At 39.1% G+C, this 19,893-nt stretch overlaps 1 protein-coding gene across 1 annotated transcript in view; it reads left to right on the top strand.

The window, feature by feature from the left end:
* The window catches only part of MTHFR (methylenetetrahydrofolate reductase), a 109,480-nt gene that overhangs the window by 46,262 nt on the left and 43,325 nt on the right, over window positions 1-19,893 (top strand). Inside the window, exons 5-7 of the mRNA XM_053691465.1 lie at window positions 7,144-7,337; window positions 8,491-8,741; window positions 15,121-15,255. Coding sequence (XP_053547440.1) covers window positions 7,144-7,337; window positions 8,491-8,741; window positions 15,121-15,255 — 580 coding nt within the window. The remainder of the gene's footprint in view (window positions 1-7,143; window positions 7,338-8,490; window positions 8,742-15,120; window positions 15,256-19,893) is intronic.

The raw sequence follows: 19,893 nt of genomic DNA, 5'->3' as shown, positions 1-19,893 counted from the left end.
TCAGAAGGTTAAAGATCCTGAATACATGTCGAGCCCTTCAGTCCAATCCTTGGCCGTCAGTGGCTCAGTGCATGGATGTCATTGGATTGATGGTAGCGGCAATGGACATCATTCCGTTTGCTCAGTTTCACCTCAAGCCTCTGCAACTGAGCATGCTCAGGCAGTGGAATGGAGATTATACTTAATGATAAGGAATTTAGTTTTTTAAATAATTTATATCCAAAAACTCCAATCTTTTATTATTTGCCAAAAATTCACAAGTCACTTTCAGATCCACCAGGTAGGCCGATAGTATCGGGTATTAACTCATTAACCTCTAACATGTCAGCATATGTAGATAGTTTCCTGCAAAAATATGTAGTTACATTACCCTCTCATATTAAAGACTCAACACATTTCCTAAATCTATTAGGTGATATAGTGTGGAAGGAGGAATATATCCTCGCAACTTGCGATGTAAATTCCTTGTACACAAACATAATCCATAGTTTAGGTTTAGGAGCAGTTAAACATTTTTTACATAATGATAAGGATATTCCAACAGTACAGGCGGATTTTATATTACAATGTATTGATTTTATCTTGAACAATAATTATTTCAATTTTAATGGGGAATTTTTTATCCAAACAAAAGGCACAGCAATGGGTACTAAATTCGCACCAAGTTATGCGAATATTTTTAGGGGCCTCTTTGAATTGGAGAATATCTTGCAATCTCATTGGAACAATAATCTAATCATGTTTAAAAGATACATAGATGACATTTTTATTATATGGAAAGGGGGCGAAGAACTTCTCGATTTATTTATACAAGATTTAAATAAAAACACATGGGGTTTAACTTTCACACATGAATTAAGTAATAACAAAATTAATTTTTTAGACATCCATATTTATATAGAACAAAACCAAATCTTAACAAAAACTTTTTTCAAGGAAGTAGATGCAAATAACTATATCCACTTCCAAAGTTGTCATCTGGATTTATGGAAAATGAATATCCCTAAGGGCCAATTCTTGCGACTAAGAAAAAATTGCACAGATATAGCAATATACAAAGAACAAGCTAAAGTTCTGAAAGAAAAATTTATGGAACGAGGATACGACGAAATAAGTATAGAAACAGCAATGTTAGAGGTAGAACAAAAAGATAGGAAACAACTCTTAAAACCTAAAACTAAGTCTAATAGGAATAAGGGTCAAGAAATCCCCATCAAAGACACAGCTTTTATCACTAGTTTTAGCTCTGACCATAAGTTAATTAAGAACATTTTAAATAAGCATTGGTACTTGGTTAAGAAAGATCCCTTACTCTGTGACCAAATTAGCGAAAAAACACAAATAATACATAAAAAAGCGAAATCCTTAAAAAACTTATTGTCCCCAAGTGAATTTTGCCAAAAGAAAGGGAATAAGAGGGATACCACTCTAACAGGTCAAAAACTAGAAGGTTTCTTCCCTTGCTTGAACTGCAAGGCCTGCAAGTTTAGCAAGAAAACTAAGAGTGTACAAGCCAGCCACTCCAATTTTAAATTTAATATCAAAGAGATTCTAAGATGCACTGACAACAATATGGTGTACATAATCCAATGTCCATGCGAAAAACAATATATAGGTCAAACTAGTCGCCCATTAAGGGACAGGATAAGACAACACCTACTTAATATTGAATGGGGTTTTGAGGATCACTTGCTATCCAAACACTTTAAGGACTGTCATAATCAGAGTACTAAAGGGTTAAAATATTGGGGCCTAAAAAAAGGAAATCTGCATAGAGGGGGGAACATAACTAATACCCTCCTCCTTACTGAAGCTGAATTGATCTTTAATTTTAATACCCTAACTCCAAATGGCCTAAACGCTGAATTGGATTTGAACCCATTTATTTGATGAATATAACCACGATTTTAGATGGATATATTTTATAATCTGGACGTTTTAGATACTTTAGATATTTTAGCTAATTGAGATATTAAAATGATTTGGATATTTTAGACATTACAATAATCTTATAGTTTGAACATTTAATTTTTATAATAGCGTTGAAATCCTATGTGATGAAGAATTTTTAGATAACTAATAATATGTATGAATTAATTTTAAATACATTTAAAAATAAACCACCCTATGATTCCTCTATAATGAAAATATGATATAAAATTTAACGTATAGTCTTTGTTAAAATATTTGTTAAATTAATGTAATAGTGTTGCAATCCAATGTGATGAAGTGTTTTTAGATAATACGAAAGAATTGATTTTATATACATTTTAAAAAATATACCGCCCTATGATTCCTTTATTATGTAAATATAATATAGAATTTATCTTATAATATTTGTTACCACAATATAATTATATTTCACTATTTAGCTTAGATAACAATGAGTTCTTTTTTATTTTGATTGTATGAAACTTTTGGATTATTATTATTAGTAGTAGTAGTAATTTTAACTCCTATTTTATTTTATATTTTAACTTTTAATAATGAATATTTAGACTATTTAATTTTTTACAATAACTTTTAGTGTAACAAACTCTTAAAATAAGAGATGGCAGTAAGAGAATATAGGCACTCTAAAAACAAAGAATGCAATTGTTCTAGAAATGATTATCCCTTTAAGAATAAGGAAACCTATCCCTTTAATGAGCGGAAATAAAAGGTGGATCAGAGCCAACTTCCTTTCATCTTGATAAAGGCATCTAAGGGATGCTGAAACGCGTAGAAGTGAAGGAAGGATTACAACTCTGCTCTCTGAATTGATTACTACAACATTGGAAGAAATTGAACTACTGTAAGGAGGGGAAACATTACCCACTAACAGGAGCATATCGCAAAGACAAGCTGCAGCTGTCAGGACTACAAATTCACGATACCCAGTAACTGCAGAGAATCGCTCAAAGTGTCCAGGTAAGGCTTGAATTAAGAAGCCGCCTAAGAAAAACAGGAGACACAGACGAGGTAAGAGCGTTTTCCCTTCTGCAAGTTAAAGCGGTTAGAAAGTGAAGGGTAAAAAGAGACTGTTTGGATACAAAGGAGAACACTTATTTTTTTGCACGAACACTGAGAAATAGTGTGACATTTGTTATAACTTTGCAAAATTGCTAACCGGCATTTGAAATTCAAATAAGGGAGTTGTCCAAATACTAATAGCTGATTGGTTCTGAGATCTAAAAACTGACTGTGAAAACCTAACGGCTAGAGTGACGCTACCCGGTGTGTGTATATATCCAATTGAAACTATTTAACAACACTATACTATTATTGAGAACATAGTATCCTTATAATTTCCAAAAAGGAGAATTTCACACTGTGAACTAATCAGGACATTTATGAGAGTCCTATTACTGCCTATAAAGGATCAGAGTTTGGAAACAAAATCACTCGATTTTATCATACAATATATTTTTTTGAAAGTTGTGGCCACAACTGTTGTTATTAGATAAATTGTTTGTTTAGGATTATTTGTTTAGGATTGATTTTTAACTTTTTTAGGTGGTACATATCTTGCTTCAATAAATACTTTGTATACACAGAGGTTTGAAATAAGTATTTGTCTTTTGGGATTTTTGGTCATTTTATTTTAGATAAAATAAATTATAACTGAATGTATATGTGGTTTACTTAAATGTGCTTTTATTTAACCTTCAGCCCTGAGTATAGTTGGGGCGCTACTCTATAAATGCTTTTTTCCAATTTTAGTGATTTGAACGTTTTTTGAGGGGATAACGTTTTAATTGAGTAAGCTAAGAAGGTAGTATATTAGTGAGATCCAGAGGAACGCAGTGTATTTAATGGAGATTATACAGATTTGTCTCCTCGAATAACCCTAGATCAGGAGACGAGGGACTTTCTTCTGTGGTTATCTTCTCTGGATCATCTATCCCAGGGGACATGCTTTCGCAGACCTTCATGGGTGATTGTGACAACGAATGCCAGCCTTTTGGGGTGGTGAGCAGTCTGGGGCTCTTTAAGGGCTCAGGGAGTATGGACTCAGGCAGAGTCTCTCCATCCCATCAACATTCTAGAGCTGAGGGCGATATTCAATGCACTTCTGGCCTCAGTTGGCCTTGGCCCAATTCATCAGATTCCAATCGGACAACATAACGACAGTGGCTTACATCAATCATCAGGGAGGAACCAGGAGTTCCTTGGCGATGACCCAGGTAGCCAAAATAATTCAGTGGGCGGTGACTCGCTCTTGCCATCTGTCGGTGATCCACATCCCAGGGGTGGAAAACTGGGAAGCGGACTTTCTGAGCAGGCAGACCTTTCATCCGGGAGAGTGGGAGATTCATCCGAAAGTATTTTCCAGCCTGATTCTCAGATGGGGGTTCGCCGGAGTTGGATCTTATGGCGTCTCGTCAGAATTCCAAGCTTCCGAGATACGGGTCCAGGGATCCCCAGGCCGAGCTGATAGACGCTTTGGCAGTTCCTTGGTCTTTCAGCCTAGCATATGTATTCCCCCCCCCCCCCATTTGCTCTCCTTCCCCGGGTGATTGCTTGAATCAAACAGGAGAGGGCATCTGTGATCCTCATTGCTCCTGTGTGGCCTCGCAGGATTTGGTATGTCGATCTGGTGGACATGTCATCTCTGCCACTGTGGAAGCTTCCATTGAGGAAGGACCTTCTCATTCAGGGCCCCTTCCATCACCCGAATCGAGTTTCTCTGCAGCTGACTGCTTAGAGATTGAACGCTTAATTTTAGCCAAGCGAGGTTTTTCTGATTCAGTCATAGATACTTTGATTCAGGCATGTAAGCCTGTCACTAGGAAGATTTACCATAAGATATGGCGTAAATATCATTATTGCTGTGAGTCCAAGGGCTACTCATGGAGTAGGGTTAGGATTCCTAGGATTTTGTCTTTTCTCCAAGAAGGATTGGAGAAGGGGTTATCAGCGGGTTCCCTAAAAGGACAGATCTCTGCTTTATCTTTTTTTTTGCATAAGCGTCTGGCAGATGTTCCAGACGTTCAATCTTTTTGTCAGGCTCTGACTAGACTCAGGCCTGTGTTTAGACCAATTGCTCCTCCTTGGAGTTTGAATTTAGTTCTTAAGGTTCTTCAGGGGGTTCCGTTTGAACCTATGCATTCCATAGATATTAAGTTATTGTCTTGGAAAGTTTTATTTCTTGTTGCTATATCTTCTGCTCGAAGAGTATCTGAGCTTTCGCCATTGCAATATAATTCCCCTTACATTATTTTTCATGCGGATAAGGTGGTGTTGCGTATTAAACTTGGTTTTCTTCCTAAAGTTGTTTCAGACAGGAACATTAATCAGGAGATTTTTGTTCCTTCCTTGTGTCCTAATCCTTCTTCTCAGAAGTAACGTCTGCTGCACAATTTGGACGTAGTCCGTGCATTGAAATTTTACTTACAAGCGACTAAAGATTTTCATCAATTGTCTTCTTTATTTGTTGTTTTTTCGGGAAACGTAGGGGTCAGAAAGCTACGGCTACCTCTCTTTCCTTTTGGCTGAAGAGTATCATCCGCTTTGCATATGAGAATGCTGGACAGCGGCCTCCTGAAAAGATTACGGCTCATTCCACTAGGGCTGTTGCTTCCTAGCAACAGCATTCAAAAATGCTTCCAGCATTCAAAAATTATGCATCTGTTGAGCAGATTTGCAAGGCTGCAACTTGGTCTTCTCTTCACACTTTTTCTAAATTTTACAAATTTGATACTTTTGCCTCGGCTGATGCTGTTTTTGGGAGAAAGGTTCTTCAAGCAGTGGTGCCTTCCGTTTAGGTTCCCTGTCTTGTCCCCCCCTTTTCATCCGTGTACTATAGCTTTGGTATTGTATCCCACAAGTAAGGATGAAATCTGTGGACTCAGCGTGTCTTTAAAAAGAAAAGAAATTTTATGCTTACCTGATAAATTTGTTTCTTTTTAGACACGATGAGTCCACGGCCCACCCTGTTATTTGAGACAGGTTTTTATTTTTGGTTAAACTTCAGTCACCTCTGCACCTTAGCTTTTCCTTTCTCTTCCTAACTTCGGTCGAATGACTGGAGTGGGAGGGAAGGGAGGAGCTATATATACAGCTCTGCTGTGGTGCTCTTTGCCGCCTGCTGCTGACCAGGAGGCGATATCCCATAAGTAAGGATGAAATCCGTGGACTCATCGTGTCTAAAAAGAAACAAATTTATCAGGTAAGCATAAATTTTTTTTTTTTTTATTCATTCTTCTGGCACCTTTTTTTCACCCTGATATTTCTCCTACTGTTCCTTGCTCCCTTGGCAGAATAACTGGGGGATGAGGGAAGTGGTGGGGGGGGGGGGGGTATTTAAGCCTTTGGCTGGGGTGTGTCTGCCTCCTCCTGGTGGCCAGGTTCTGTATTTCCCAAAAGTAATTAATGCAGCTGTGGACTCTCCCCGTACAGAAGAAAAGAAAATTATCTGGTAAGCATAATTTTAAGTTTTGTAGATATTTTATTTGCTTATGGGTTTGTCAAATGAATAACCCTATATTTTATATTGATGTTTTTTCAAAATCCGTTTTTCTGGCTGCTATAAATTAAACTCATTTCAATACGTTTTATCCCGGTGCACCTACAAGCTCAACATTTTATCGAGATTCATCAACCTGCACAAAATCATATCTGTGTCTAAAAAAGACAAGTACCACGTCCTACAGGCAACCTCTGTGTATCTGCGCCCACCACGGGGATATTAGCTCTCTGTATCTGTGCTCACCACTAGTATATTAGCTCTGTGTATCTGTGCCCACCACGGGGGATATTAGCTCTGTGTATCTGTGCCCACCACAGGGATATTGGCTCTATGTGTCTGTGCCCACCACTGGGATATTGGCTCTGTGTTTCTGTGCCCACCACTGGGATACAGGCTCTGTTTGTCCCACTGGGATACAGGCTCTGTGTGCCTGTGCCCACCACTGGGGCTCTGTGTGTGTGTGTGTGTGTGTATATATATATATATATATATATATATATATATATATATATATATATATATATATATATATATATATATATACTGTATCTCTCTCCTTCTCTATCTCCAATGAATTTTATTACAAACACATGCAGAATAGGTTACAAATGAAGGAGCCAGAAGAGGGATTCTAGTAGCCACAGCTCGTTGGGTTCTTCATAGCCTACATTTGGATGTTTTATTCTGTTCAGGTTACCCTAAAGGCCACCCGGAGGCAGAAAATTATGAACAAGACCTGCGTTATCTAAAAGACAAGGTGGATGCTGGCGCTGATTTCATCATAACGCAACTCTTCTTCCGAGCAAATGCGTTCCTCACCTTTTTAAAGGACTGCAGAGATATTGGTATCACTTGCCCGGTTCTTCCAGGAATTTTTCCAATCCAGGTACATTCAACAGGTGAAATATTCAAAGACCTATAACTCAGAAGGTAGTAGATACAAAAAATCTCCCAGCGTGATCAACTTTCTCGGTCCTGGCACCATAATTGTACTTGTATATACAGAAATAGAAGCACTCTAGTTAGATGGTAACTCGCCATAGAACAAGCTACTGAGCTGTTCGTTCCTGGTAGAGTGCTTCTCTTTCTGTATGCAAAGATAATTATACTTCTATATACAAATAGATATACATATATATACAGAAATAGAAGTGCTGTAACTCGCCATAGAACAAGCTACTGAGCTTCTGTACGTTCCTGTTAGAGCGCTTCTCTTTCTGTATGCAAAGATAATTATACTTCTATATACAAATAGATATACATATATATATATACAGAAATAGAAGTGCTGTAACTCGCCATAGAACAAGCTACTGAGCTTCTGTACGTTCCTGTTAGAGCGCTTCTCTTTCTGTATGCAAAGATAATTATACTTCTATATACAAATAGATATACATATATATACAGAAATAGAAGTGCTGTAACTCGCCATAGAACAAGCTTCTGAGCTGCTGTACGTTCCTGTTAGAGCGCTTCTCTTTCTGTATGCAAACATCATTATACTTTATAATTGTATAAGACTATTTCACCTTAACATGCTTTTGACTAAAATGTAACTAAAAAAAAAAAAAAACTTTATCTTAAAGAGAAACAGAAGCTCATGTATTGCTGGAATAATAGTCTGAAGATTTTGTACACACATGACATCCCAAAATGTTACAAGTTCAGGGAAGTTTACTATTTCAGTACAAACATGTCCCAGCTAATATCCCATACGTGCACCTTTCCTGTTCTTTTGGAGAACCTCAACAGTTTAGCCCCTACCCGCTTTATGTGTCCTCCCTTTGTACATATTGTTTCCGCCACATATATTTTTGTATCTCTCCCTTTATTCTCCTCCTCATGTTTCTCTGCCTCCGGTATCTCATGTAGTTCAGCAAAGTGCAAGAACAGGAAGGGCAGAGGAGATTGAGCATTATCTGTTATGGTTATGCACTTCCTGTAGCTCTGAAGTCAGAGAGATAAATGTGCTGATTTTACAACTGACAAATTGCCTACGTTTATATCATATGACATTTTATACTTGTGTGTTTTATTAGGGCTACTGTTCCTTGCGTCAGTTGGTAAAACTCTCCAAACTGGAGGTTCCACAAGAAATAACGGATGTGATAGAACCAATCAAGGATAATGATGCAGCCATTAGGAATTATGGTATTGACCTGGCCGTGTCCATGTGTAAGGAGCTGCTTGACAGTGGTCTTGTGCATGGGCTACACTTTTATACACTTAACCGTGAAGTGGCGACAATCGATGTGCTAAAACGACTTGGAATGTGGAAGGAAGATCCAAGGTAGGTAACATAACGCTTGCTGTAGAATTGTTGCTTCTTGTTTTCTTTTTTTAAGACACGAGTCCACGGATCATCTTAATTACTAATGGGATATTTACCTCCTGGTCAGCAGGAGGAGGCAAAGAGAACCACAGCAGAGCTGTTAAATAGCTCCTCCCTTCCCTCCCACTCCAGTCATTCTCTTTGCCTACGTTAGTGATAGGAAGAGGTAAAGTGAGGTGTTAGATTAGATTCTTCAATCAAGAGTTTATTATTTTTAAAGTAGTGCAAGATTGTGCTGCTTTTTCCTAGGGTGTAGCCGTAGTCCATATCAGTCTCTACAGTGGGGCTTTGGTGGCTTTAGAGCAATGGGAACTTGTGGGACATAATTCTCACTGTGCCTCCCATACACTTATGCTGCCCTTATCCTGATCGCCTAAGTAAGATGACTCAGGCTTTATCTTTATCCACAGGGCTATGGGAGGGAGAGGACCTCTTAAACCTGCTGAGCTGCCCTGCTGTCGGGCAGATTTCAAAGGTAAGTGCTGACTTTTTTTATTCTGGGTCTGAAGCAAGAAAAGGATTCAGGACAAAGGAAGTATAGCACTTTACTGGGACATATATCTCCTATATATTTATTAAGGAGGGTCCTGTAACAGCATGTTAATAGCAGGCACAGGGGTTGAGGAGAGTGGCTTTCTGGGGGCACTTGAACCGAACTTGAATACAAAGGGGCTCAGGAGAAATGTCCAATAACAGAGAGGGCTAAACCACTTATTATTATTTGGTCGCTGGTAAATCGCCTGTATCATTTTTATATGTAATGCACTTATTTTATACCTAACTTTCGGTATTACTATTTGCCCCAGGGTTTCAGTTATCCCCCGGTATCCTATCTCTAAGATAATAAAGGCGACCGGGAGAGCGTGTATTGTTACGCTTAAGAAGGGCAGGGTTATGTTTGGCGCCATTTTCTGGGAGGCACAATGTACAATCTCTAGTTTTTACTATAAGGGAAACTCTGAGATGCGTGTTATCACGCCCACAAGGGGTGGAGCTATGTTGGAGGCCAAATTAGGCTGCACTCGCTTCTTTTCTTCCGTTCATCGGAAGGTAGAGCTTTTAGTACTCAGTGTTTTCACTATGTGGGTCTGGATAGCGCTACAGCTGCGCTCCGAATCTGTTTAGGATCTAAGACATGAAGTTACAAAGGTTAAGGAGTATTAGAAGGGCACCTCAGCAAGATTTAACTTAGATGTAAGTAAAATATTTGCGTGCCAATCTAAGTAGTTCTGCACACAAAGATAAAAAGTTACAGTTTTAAAAGTTAAAGAGACGGTAACGTTTTTTTATTTGTTGATCTTTATTAAAAGAATTTCAACTGTTATTGGTTTAATCCATCAATTGTGTCTTAGGATGGAACAGGAGCTCACAAAAAATTAGTTACTTTTTAAATTTAAAAAGACAGTAACGTTTTTTTGTGTGTCAATTTTTATCAAAAATTTTTTTCTCTTTTCTGAACCTACTCCTTCTAAGGCTTTTTGCTGTTTGGGAGTCTGTTGACCATGGTCAATCTGTGCCACAAATTTCTCCTATAAGTGTCCCACTAATTGTTATGGCCCACATGCAGTGCCCTGCGCTTCCTCTAACACTCCACTTGGAGTTACTTTGCGTTTCATTCATTATAGGTTTTCCCACGAGGTAGAAAACATTATTATTAGAGGAATTATTTTCAATTATTTAGGTCAATAGAAAATGGTTGACTTAGTAGTTACTATTCCGAATGGTTCTTCCCTGTTACCTGATAGAGGAAGATACTTCGGGATTACCTGAGAGAGAATTCCCAGACTCAGATGGAATAATATCTTTATTTGTTCTGAGGTTGTTTTTCTTTCAGTTTTTTCTAGCTTGCAACACCTCCATTTGTTAATTTAGGAGGTTTTAGCTACCCTTGGCAACTCCGACACTACCAGTGTAATCTATCCTAGTGCGTCCAGTAAGTTATATAGAATGGAAAGACTGGATTCCCTATATTTAAAAAGATGTTTTCCATAGCCGACTTGGCTAAGGAGGCTGGACAAACATTCCCTAGGGTGGAAGGAGTAGTTTTCATCTTAGCTAAGAGAACTATGATACCCTTAGAGGATAGTTGTGTTTTTCAAAGGTCCTATGGACAAAAATTAGAAAAGGGATGTACACCAGGGCTAACAATGGCAACCAGCTGTGTAATTTACTACCGTCACTAGTGCGACGGCATATTGGTTTAATGCGTTGTCTGATGCTACTAAGTCAGAAACTCCCCTGGATAAAAATCCAGGATAGGCTAAAAGCTTTCAAGTTGGCTAATTCCTTTATTTCAAATTATTTCCTTCAAGTTATCAAACTGGGAGCATAGGTTTCAGGTTTCTCTGTTCCAGCTCACAGAACTTTGTTTTACGTTAGTATGCTCCAAGTCTAAGCTTTTAGCAATTTCTTACAAGGGGAAGACCTTGTTGGGACCTGGCTTTACGGAAATAATATCTTTTGGAATTTTAAAGATTTTCAAAACATAAAAAAAAAAAATAGCCTGCTGTTGAATCATTCACAGTGTGAAGGACATACCCCCGATCCAGGACAGGGTCTTGTAGGGGGCAGACTTTCCGTCTTCGCTCAGGCTTGTGTTCGAGATGTTCAGGATCCCTGGGCAATAGATAATAGTGTCCCAGGGACACAAATCAGAGTTCAAAAAGTTTTCCTCCCAGAGGCAGGTTTCTGCTTTCAAGATTATCTGCAGATCAGATAAAAGGAGAGGCGTTCTTGCACTGCGTAGGAGACCTCTCAGTCCTGGGAGTGATTGTTCCAGTCACACTATGAGTACAGGGTCTGGGTTTTTTGTCCCAATCGGTTTGTGGTTCCCAAATAAGAGGGAACCTTCAGACCACCTTTAGATCTCAGGAGTCTAAACAAATTTCTTAGTGTACCGTCCTTCAAGATGGAAACTATTCGTTCCATTCCCCCTTGATCTAAGAGGGTCAATTTATGACAGCAGTGGATTTAAAGGACGCGTACCTTCATGTGCCATTCTCAAGAATCGTCTCAAGTTCTAAGGTTTGCCTTTCTGGACAAATGCTTCCAGTTTGTGGCTCTTCCTTTCGGTCTTGCCACAGCTCTGAGTTTTTTCCAGCTCTGTGGGCGGTGCTTCGGGTTAAGGGGCATTGCAGTGGCGCTCTATCTGGACGACATCCTAGTCCAGGCGCCATCCTTACAGCAAGCAAGATGTCACACAGACATGGTGTTATCCTTCCCGCTGGAAGGTAAATTTTGGAGAAGAGTTCCTCAGGGGTAACTTTCTGGGGAACCATAATAGATTCCATATCCATGAGGATTTTTCTGACAGAATGTCAGGAAATCAGAGTTTATCGATACTTGTCTAGTCATTCAGTCCACTCCTCGGCTTTCAGTGGCTCAGTGCATGGAGGTAATCGGGCTGATGGTGGCAATGGACATTATCCTGTTTGCTCGGTTCCATCTCAGACCTCTGCATTTTAAGTATGCTCAGGCAATGGATCGGAGATTATACAGATTTGTCTCCTCGAATACTACTGGAGCAGGAGACAAGGGATTTTCTTCAATAGTGTTGTCTCTGGATCATCTCTTCCAGGGAACCTGTTTTTGCAGACCATCTTGGGTGATTGTGACAACAGACGCCAGCCTTCTAGGGTGGGGAGCAGTCTGGAGGCTCCCTAAGGGCTCAGAGGGTTTGGACTCAGCCAGAGTCTGTTTTTCCTATAAACATTCTGGATCTGAGAGCAATCTACAATGTTCTTCTGGCCTGGCCTCAGTTAGCCTTGGTCCAGTTTCTCAGGTTCCAGTCGCTCAAAATAATGTCGGGGACGTAGATCAATCATCAGGGAGGAACGAGGAATTCCTTGGCGATGAGAGGTATCAAAATAATTCAGTGGGCGGAGGCCCATTCTTGCTGCCTGTCGGGGATCCACATCCCAGGGGGGGACTTCTGGGAGGCGGTTTTTCTAAACAGGCAGACTTTTCATCCGGGGAGTGGGAATTACATCCGGAAGTGTTCTCCAATTTTTTTCCTCAGTTTGCTTTTCTTCCTCGGGTCATTGCTCGAATCAAGCAGGAGAGGGCATCGGTGATCCTCATAGCACCGGCTTAGTCTCGCAGGATTTGGTATGCAAATCTGGGGGACATGTCATCTCTGCCACCTTGGAGACTTCCATCGAGGAAGGGCCTTCTAGTTAAGGGCCCCTCCTTCTCTCACATCTGGTTTCTCTGAAACTGACTGCTTGGAGATTGAGCGCTTAAAGGGACACTGAACCCAATTTTTTTCTTTTGTGATTCAGATAGAGCATGCAATTTTTAGCAACTTTCTAATGTACTCTTATTATCAATTTTTCTTTGTTCTCTTGCTATCTTCATTTGAAAAAGAAGGCATCCAAGTTTTTTTTGTTTCAGACTGTGGACAGCACTTTTTTTATTGGTGGATGAATTTATCCACTAATCAGCAAGGACAACCCAGGTTGTTCACTAAAAATGGGCCAGCATCTAAACTTACATTCTTGCAGTTCAAATAAAGATACCAAGAGAATGAAGAAAATGAATGAAGAAAATTTGATAATAGGAGTAAATTAGAAAGTTGCTTAAAATTGCATGTTCTATCTGAATCATGAGAGAAAAAAATTGGGTTCAGTGTCCCTTTAATATTATACAAGCAGGTTTTTTCTGTCTTGGTCATTGACACCGTGATTCAGGTTCGTAAGCCTGTCACTAGAAAAATGTATCATTAGATGTGGCGTAAATATTTCTATTGGTGGGAATCAATGGGCTACTCATGGAGTAGAGTTAGGATTCCTAGAATTTTGTTTTTTCTCCAAAAGGGATTCGAGAGAAGTTTATCGTCAAGTTCCCTGAAGGGTCATATCTCTGTCTTTGTCTATTTTATTTCACAAACGTCTTGCAGATGTCCCAGATGTACAATCATTTTGTCAGGCCTTGGTCAGGATCAGGCCTGTGTTCATACCAGTTACTCCTCCATGGAGTCGGAATTTAGTTCTTAGAGTTCTTCAAGGGGCTCCGTTTGAGCCTATGCATTCCTTAGATATTAAGTCATTATCTTGGAAAGTTTTATTTATTGTTGCTATTTATTCTGCTTGGAGAGTGTCAGAGCTCTCAGCATTACATTTGGAGTCTTCTTATCTTATTTCCATTCAGATAAGGTAGTTTTTACATACTAAATTAGGATTTCTTCCTAAGGTTGTTTTGATCGGAATATTAATCAGGAGATTCTTGTTCCTTCCTTGTGTCCTAATCCTTCTTTTCAGAAGGAAAGACTTCTGCACAATTTTGATGTGGTCTGTGCTTTAGTTTTACCTGCAGGCGACTAAGGACTGTTGTCAGTCTTCTTCTTTGTTTGTGGTTTTCTCAGGAAAACGCAAGGGTCAGAAAGCTACGGCTACTTATCTTTCTTTTTGGCTGAAGACTGTTGGACAGCAGCCTCCCGAGAGGGTTACGCTCATTCCACGAGGGCTGTAGCTTCCTCATGGGCGTTAAAAAAACGAAGCTTCTGTGGAACAGGTTTGCAAGGCTGCAACTTGGTCCTCTCTTCACACTTTTTCAAAGTTCTACAAATTTGACACTTTTGCCTCGGCTGAGGCAGCTTTTGGGAGAAAGGTTCTTCAAGCAGTGGTGCCTTCCGTTTAGGTTCCCTGTCTTGTCCCTCCTGTATCATCTGTGTACTCTAGCTTGGGTATTGAATCCCATTAGTAATTAAGATGATCCGTGGACTCGTGTCTTAAAAAAGAAAAGAAAATTTATGCTTACCTGATAATAATTTTTTTTTTTTTTGACACGATGAGTCCACGGCCCGCCCTTTGTTTTTAGACAGGTTGTGGGTTATTGTAAACTTCAGACACCTCTGCACCTTATTCTCTTCCTAACTTTGGTCGAATGACTGGAGTGGGAGGGAAGGGAGAAGCTATTTAACAGCTCTTCTGTGGTGCTCTTTGCCTCCTGCTGCTGACCAGGAGGTGAATATCCCATTAGTAATTAAGATGATCCGTGGACTCATCGTGTCAAAAAAGAAATAAATTTATCAGGTAAGCATAAATGTTCTTTTATTCAGGTACATTGATAGAATAAAATGGTGACATATGTAATGATGTATCTTAGAAAATACACTTTTTTTTATTAAAACTTCTATGTGTGTGTGTATGTATGTATATATATATGTAATCTCCTCTGTTTGTTCTGAAAGCATTTTCACTCCTTGTGGCATAATAAATGTTTCTAACCTCTGTCTCCACAACACTAGGGAGAGCAAAGATTTTAATAAGAGGATCTAATTAATTATAAACTAAACTTTTTTTTTTTTTTTTCTCCTTTTTGTGCATTTTATTATCAGACGGCCTTTGCCATGGGCAGTTAGTGCCCACCCAAAGAGAAGAGAGGAAGATGTACGACCAATATTTTGGGCATCAAGACCTAAGAGTTACATTTACAGAACTCAAGAGTGGGATGATTTTCCGAATGGTCGCTGGTGAGTTTTTTTTATAGTTTTAAATGCACCTAAAAACAACATTGTGTTTGCTCCAAGATATTCCAGAGAGAATGTATTTATTTATTTGCTTATTTTTTTAACTTAAATATAAATGTGATATCCGTTATAAATAAAAACCAAAAATGTATGCTTACTTCCCCACGGCAGAACATTCAGTGATCTGAGATGTCATCACAGAAAATGCAGTATGTCTGCAGAAAGAACAGGGCACATGCAGGAACTGTTACTGCTTTAACTTTGCAGCGCTGCTCCACATCAGACTGTTCTCTTCAAAAAGAGCTTTGCTCTGGCAGCACTGTGTAAGTTTTTCCTTAACACAGCGCATCCACAGCAAAGTGCTGGGGTTTTTTTTTGTGTTTTTTTTAATCTTTAAAATGCTTTATTAACATTTATTTTTCTGACAAATTTATTTAAGTCAAGAACAGTGTTAAACAAATTAAAGTCCTGTGAGGGTGAAAAATCCAGGCCCTTAGATAGAACAGACTGTTCATAATCCGTTAATACTGTGGATAATAGGTTAACAATATTTCTTTCATGTAATTAGCAAGAGTCCATGAGCTAGTGAAATATGGGATATACAATCCTACCAGGAAGGGCAAAGTTTCCCAAATCTCAAAATGCCTACAATTCAGTTTTACAAACTTTGCCTCCTATGGAGGTGGTGAAGTAAGTTTGTGCTAAGATTTCTACATTGATATGCGCTTCTCAGCTTTTTTGAAGCCCGTTTCCTCTGAGTACAGTGAATGCCAAAGGGATGTGAAGGGAGTATCACCTATTGAATGCAATGGTTTTCTCACGGGGATCTATTTCATAGGTTCTCTGTTATCGGTCGTAGAGATTCATCTCCTACCTCCCTTTTCAGATTGACGATATACTCTTATATACCATTACCTCTACTGATAACCGTTTCAGTACTGGTTTGGCTATCTGCTATATGTGGATGGGTGTCTTCAGGTAAGTATGTTTTTATTACTTAAGACACTCTCAGCTATGGTCTGGCACTTTATGTATTTATATAAAGTTTTAAATATATGTATTGTACTATGTATATTGTAATATATGTATTTGCCATGATTCAGGTTTCAGTATATTTCCTTTTGCAGACTGTCAGTTTCATGTCTGGGAAATGCATTTTTTATGGAAAATGTATTTCTTACCTGGGGTGTAGTCTTTTTTTCAATTGACTGTCATTTTCAAATTCGCGGGCAGAATTAGGCTTGCCAGGGAGCAAAATGCTAAAGTTTATTGCATCATTCTTGACGCAAGATTTTTTTTGCGCAAAGTTACGTTTGTTGCCGCAAATTCGTCATTTACGCGTCTTAGTTGACGCCGGGTCCTTCACAAGGTTGCATCATCTGTGACGCGAGTGTGTCGTTTCCGGACGTTTTTGGGGCCAAAAAATATTTTTTCTGTTTGTTGTGCGTCATGCTTGGCGCCAAATATTTTCATTATTTAATACCCCATTCTTTTTTGCCTCCTGCCTTTTTCTGTGTCAGAGGGCTATGCTGTTTGCATTTTTTTCCCATTCCTGAAACTGCCATATAAGGAAATTGATAATTTTGCTTTATATGTTGTTTTTTTTTCTCTTACATTTGCAAGATGTCTCAATCTGATCCTGTCGCAGCCTGATAAGTTCTGCCAAAGCTAAGTGCATTTGTTGTAAACGTGTGGAGGTTATACCTCCAGCTCAGCTGGTAGGGGGCAGATTAAAATTTTTCAAAGATGTTTGGATCAATTCGGTCCAAAATCATTGGATTCAGAGTATTGTCTCTCAGGGGTACAGAATAGGAATCAGAGTAAGACCGCCTGTGAGAAGATTTTTTCTCTCACGCATTCAGGTAAACCCAGTAAAAGCTCAGGCTTTCCTGAAGTGTGTTTCAGACCTGGAGTTATCAGGGGTAATCATGCCAGTTCCATTTCAGGAACAAGGTCTGGGGTTTTATTCAAATCTATTCATTGTCCCAAAGAAAGAAAATTCATGCAGACCAGTTCTGGATCTAAAGATTTTGAATCGATATGTAAGAGTACCAACTTTTAAAATGGTGACTATAAGGACTATTCTGCCTTTTGTTCAGCAAGGGCATTATATGTCCACAATAGACTTACAGGATGCATATCTTCATATTCTGATTCATCCAGACCACTATCAGTACCTCAGATTCTCTTTTCTAGACAAGCATTAACAATTTGTTGCTCTTCCTTTTGGCCTAGCGACAGCTCCAAGAATCTTTTCAAAGGTTCTAGGTGCCATACTCTCTGTAATCAGAGAGCGGGGTATTGCGGTATTTCCTTATTTGGATGATATCTTGGTACTTGCTCAGTCTTTACATTCTGCAGAATCTCAGACAAATTAACTAGTGTTGTTTCTTCGAAGACCATGACTTTGTCTCTAACAGACAAGAGACGTTTGAAATTGGTTGCAGCCTGTTGGAACCTTCACTCTCAGTCATTCCCTTCAGTACCTATGTGTATGGAAGTTTTAGGTCTCATGACTGCAGCATCAGACGCAATCCCCTTTGCTCGTTTTCATATGAGACGTCTCCAGCTTTGTATGCTTAACCAATGGTGCAGGGATTATACAAGGATATCACAATTAATATCCTTAAATCCAAATGTTCGACTTTCTCTGACATGGTGGTTAGATCACCATCGTATAATTTTAGGGGCCTCTTTCGTCCGTCCAACCTGGACTGTGATCACAACAGATGCGAGTCTTTCAGGTTGGGGAGCTGTTTGGGGATCTCTGACAGCACAAGAGGCGAGATTGCCAATCAATATTTTGGAACTCCGTGCGATTCTCAGGGCTCTTCAGTTTTCGCCTCTGTTGAAGAGAGAACCGTTCATTTGTTTTCAGACAGACAATATCACAACTGTGGCATATGTCTATTATCAGGGTGGGACTCACAGTCCTCCAAGCTATGAAAGAAGTATCTCGAATACTTGTTTGGGCAGAATCCAGCTCCTGTCTAATTTCTGTGGTTCATATCCCAGGTATAGACAATTGGGAAGCTGATTACCTCAGTCGTCAGACTTTACATCCGGGAGAATGGCCTCTCTATCCAGATGTGTTTTCTCAAATTGTTCAGATGTGGGGGCTTCCAGAAATAGATCTGATGGTACCTCATCTAAACAAAAAACTTCCCAAGTACCTGTCAAGGTCCAGGCGGAAGCAGTGGATGCATTGACACTTCCTTGGTGTTTTCAACCTACTTATATTTTCCCGCCTCTAGTTCTTCTTCCTAGAGTGATCTCCAAAATCATCATGGAGCAATCGTTTGTGCTGCTGGTAGCTCCAGCATGGCCTCACAGGTTTTGGTATGCGGATCTTGTTCGGATGTCCAGTTGCCAACTTTGGCCACTTCCACTAACGCCAGACCTTCTGTCTCGAGGTCCATTTTTCCATCAGGATCTCAAATCATTAAATTTGAAGGTATGGAAATTGAATGCTTAGTGCTTAGTCATAGCGGTTTCTCTGACTCAGTGATTAATACTTTGTTGCAGGCTCGTAAATCTTTTTCTAGAAAGATTTATTATCGAGTTTAGAAGACTTACATTTCATGGTATTCTTCTCATAAATTCGCTTGGCATTCTTTTTAGAATTCCTAGAATTTTACAGTTTCTTCAGGATGGTTTGGATAAAGGTTTGTCTGCAAGTTCCTTGAAAGGATAAATCTCTGCTCTTTCTGTTTTTATTTCACAGAAAGATTGCTAAACTTTCTGATATTCATTGTTTTGTGCAGGCTTTGGTTCGTATCAAGCCTGTCATTAGATCAATCTCTCCTCCTTGGAGTCTTAAATTAGTTTTGACGGCTTTACAGGCTCCTCCGTTTGAGCCTATGCATTCTTTGGACATTAAACTACTTTCTTGTAAAGTGTTTTTTCTTTTGCCATCTCTTCTGCTAGAAGAGTTTCTGAATTATCCTCTCTCTCTTGTGAATCTCCTTTTCTGATTTTTCATCAGGATAAGGCAGTTTTGCAGACTTCATTTAAATTCTTACTTAAGGTTGTGAATTCTAACAACATTAATAGAGAAATTGCTGTCCCCTCCTTGTGTCCTAATCCTACTAAAGATTTCAGGAAGACTTCTAGTCTATTTGTTATATTTTCTGGTTCTAGGAAATGTCAGAAGGCTTCTGCTGTTTCCTTGGCTTCGTGGTTAAAGCTTTTGATTCATCAAGCTTATTTGGAGTCGGGTCAAGCGCCGCCTCAGAGAATTACAGCTCATTCTACTAGATCAGTCTCCACTTTGTGGGCTTTTAAGAATGAAGCTTCAGTTGATCAGATTTGTATAGCAGCAACTTGGTCTTCTTTGCATATATTTACTAAATTCTACCATTTTGATGTATTTGCTTCTTCGGAAACAGTTTTTGGTAGAAAAGTTCTTCAGGCAGCTGTTTCAGTTTGATTCTTCTGCTCATGTTTTAAGTTTTTCTTTTCATTTATGAGAATAAACTTATATTTTGGGTTGTGGATTAATTATTTTTTTTCAGCAAAAAATGGCTGTTTTTATTTTTATCCCTCCCTCTCTAGTGACTCTTGCGTGGAGTTCCACATCTTATGCTCATGGACTCTTGCCAATTTGAAATAAATGAATTTATCAGGTAAGTTCTTACATAA

The sequence above is a fragment of the Bombina bombina genome, chromosome 8 (assembly GCF_027579735.1).
Source record: "Bombina bombina isolate aBomBom1 chromosome 8, aBomBom1.pri, whole genome shotgun sequence".
NCBI classification, from domain to species: domain Eukaryota; kingdom Metazoa; phylum Chordata; class Amphibia; order Anura; family Bombinatoridae; genus Bombina; species Bombina bombina.
This window is presented reverse-complemented; position numbering and strand designations above follow the sequence as displayed.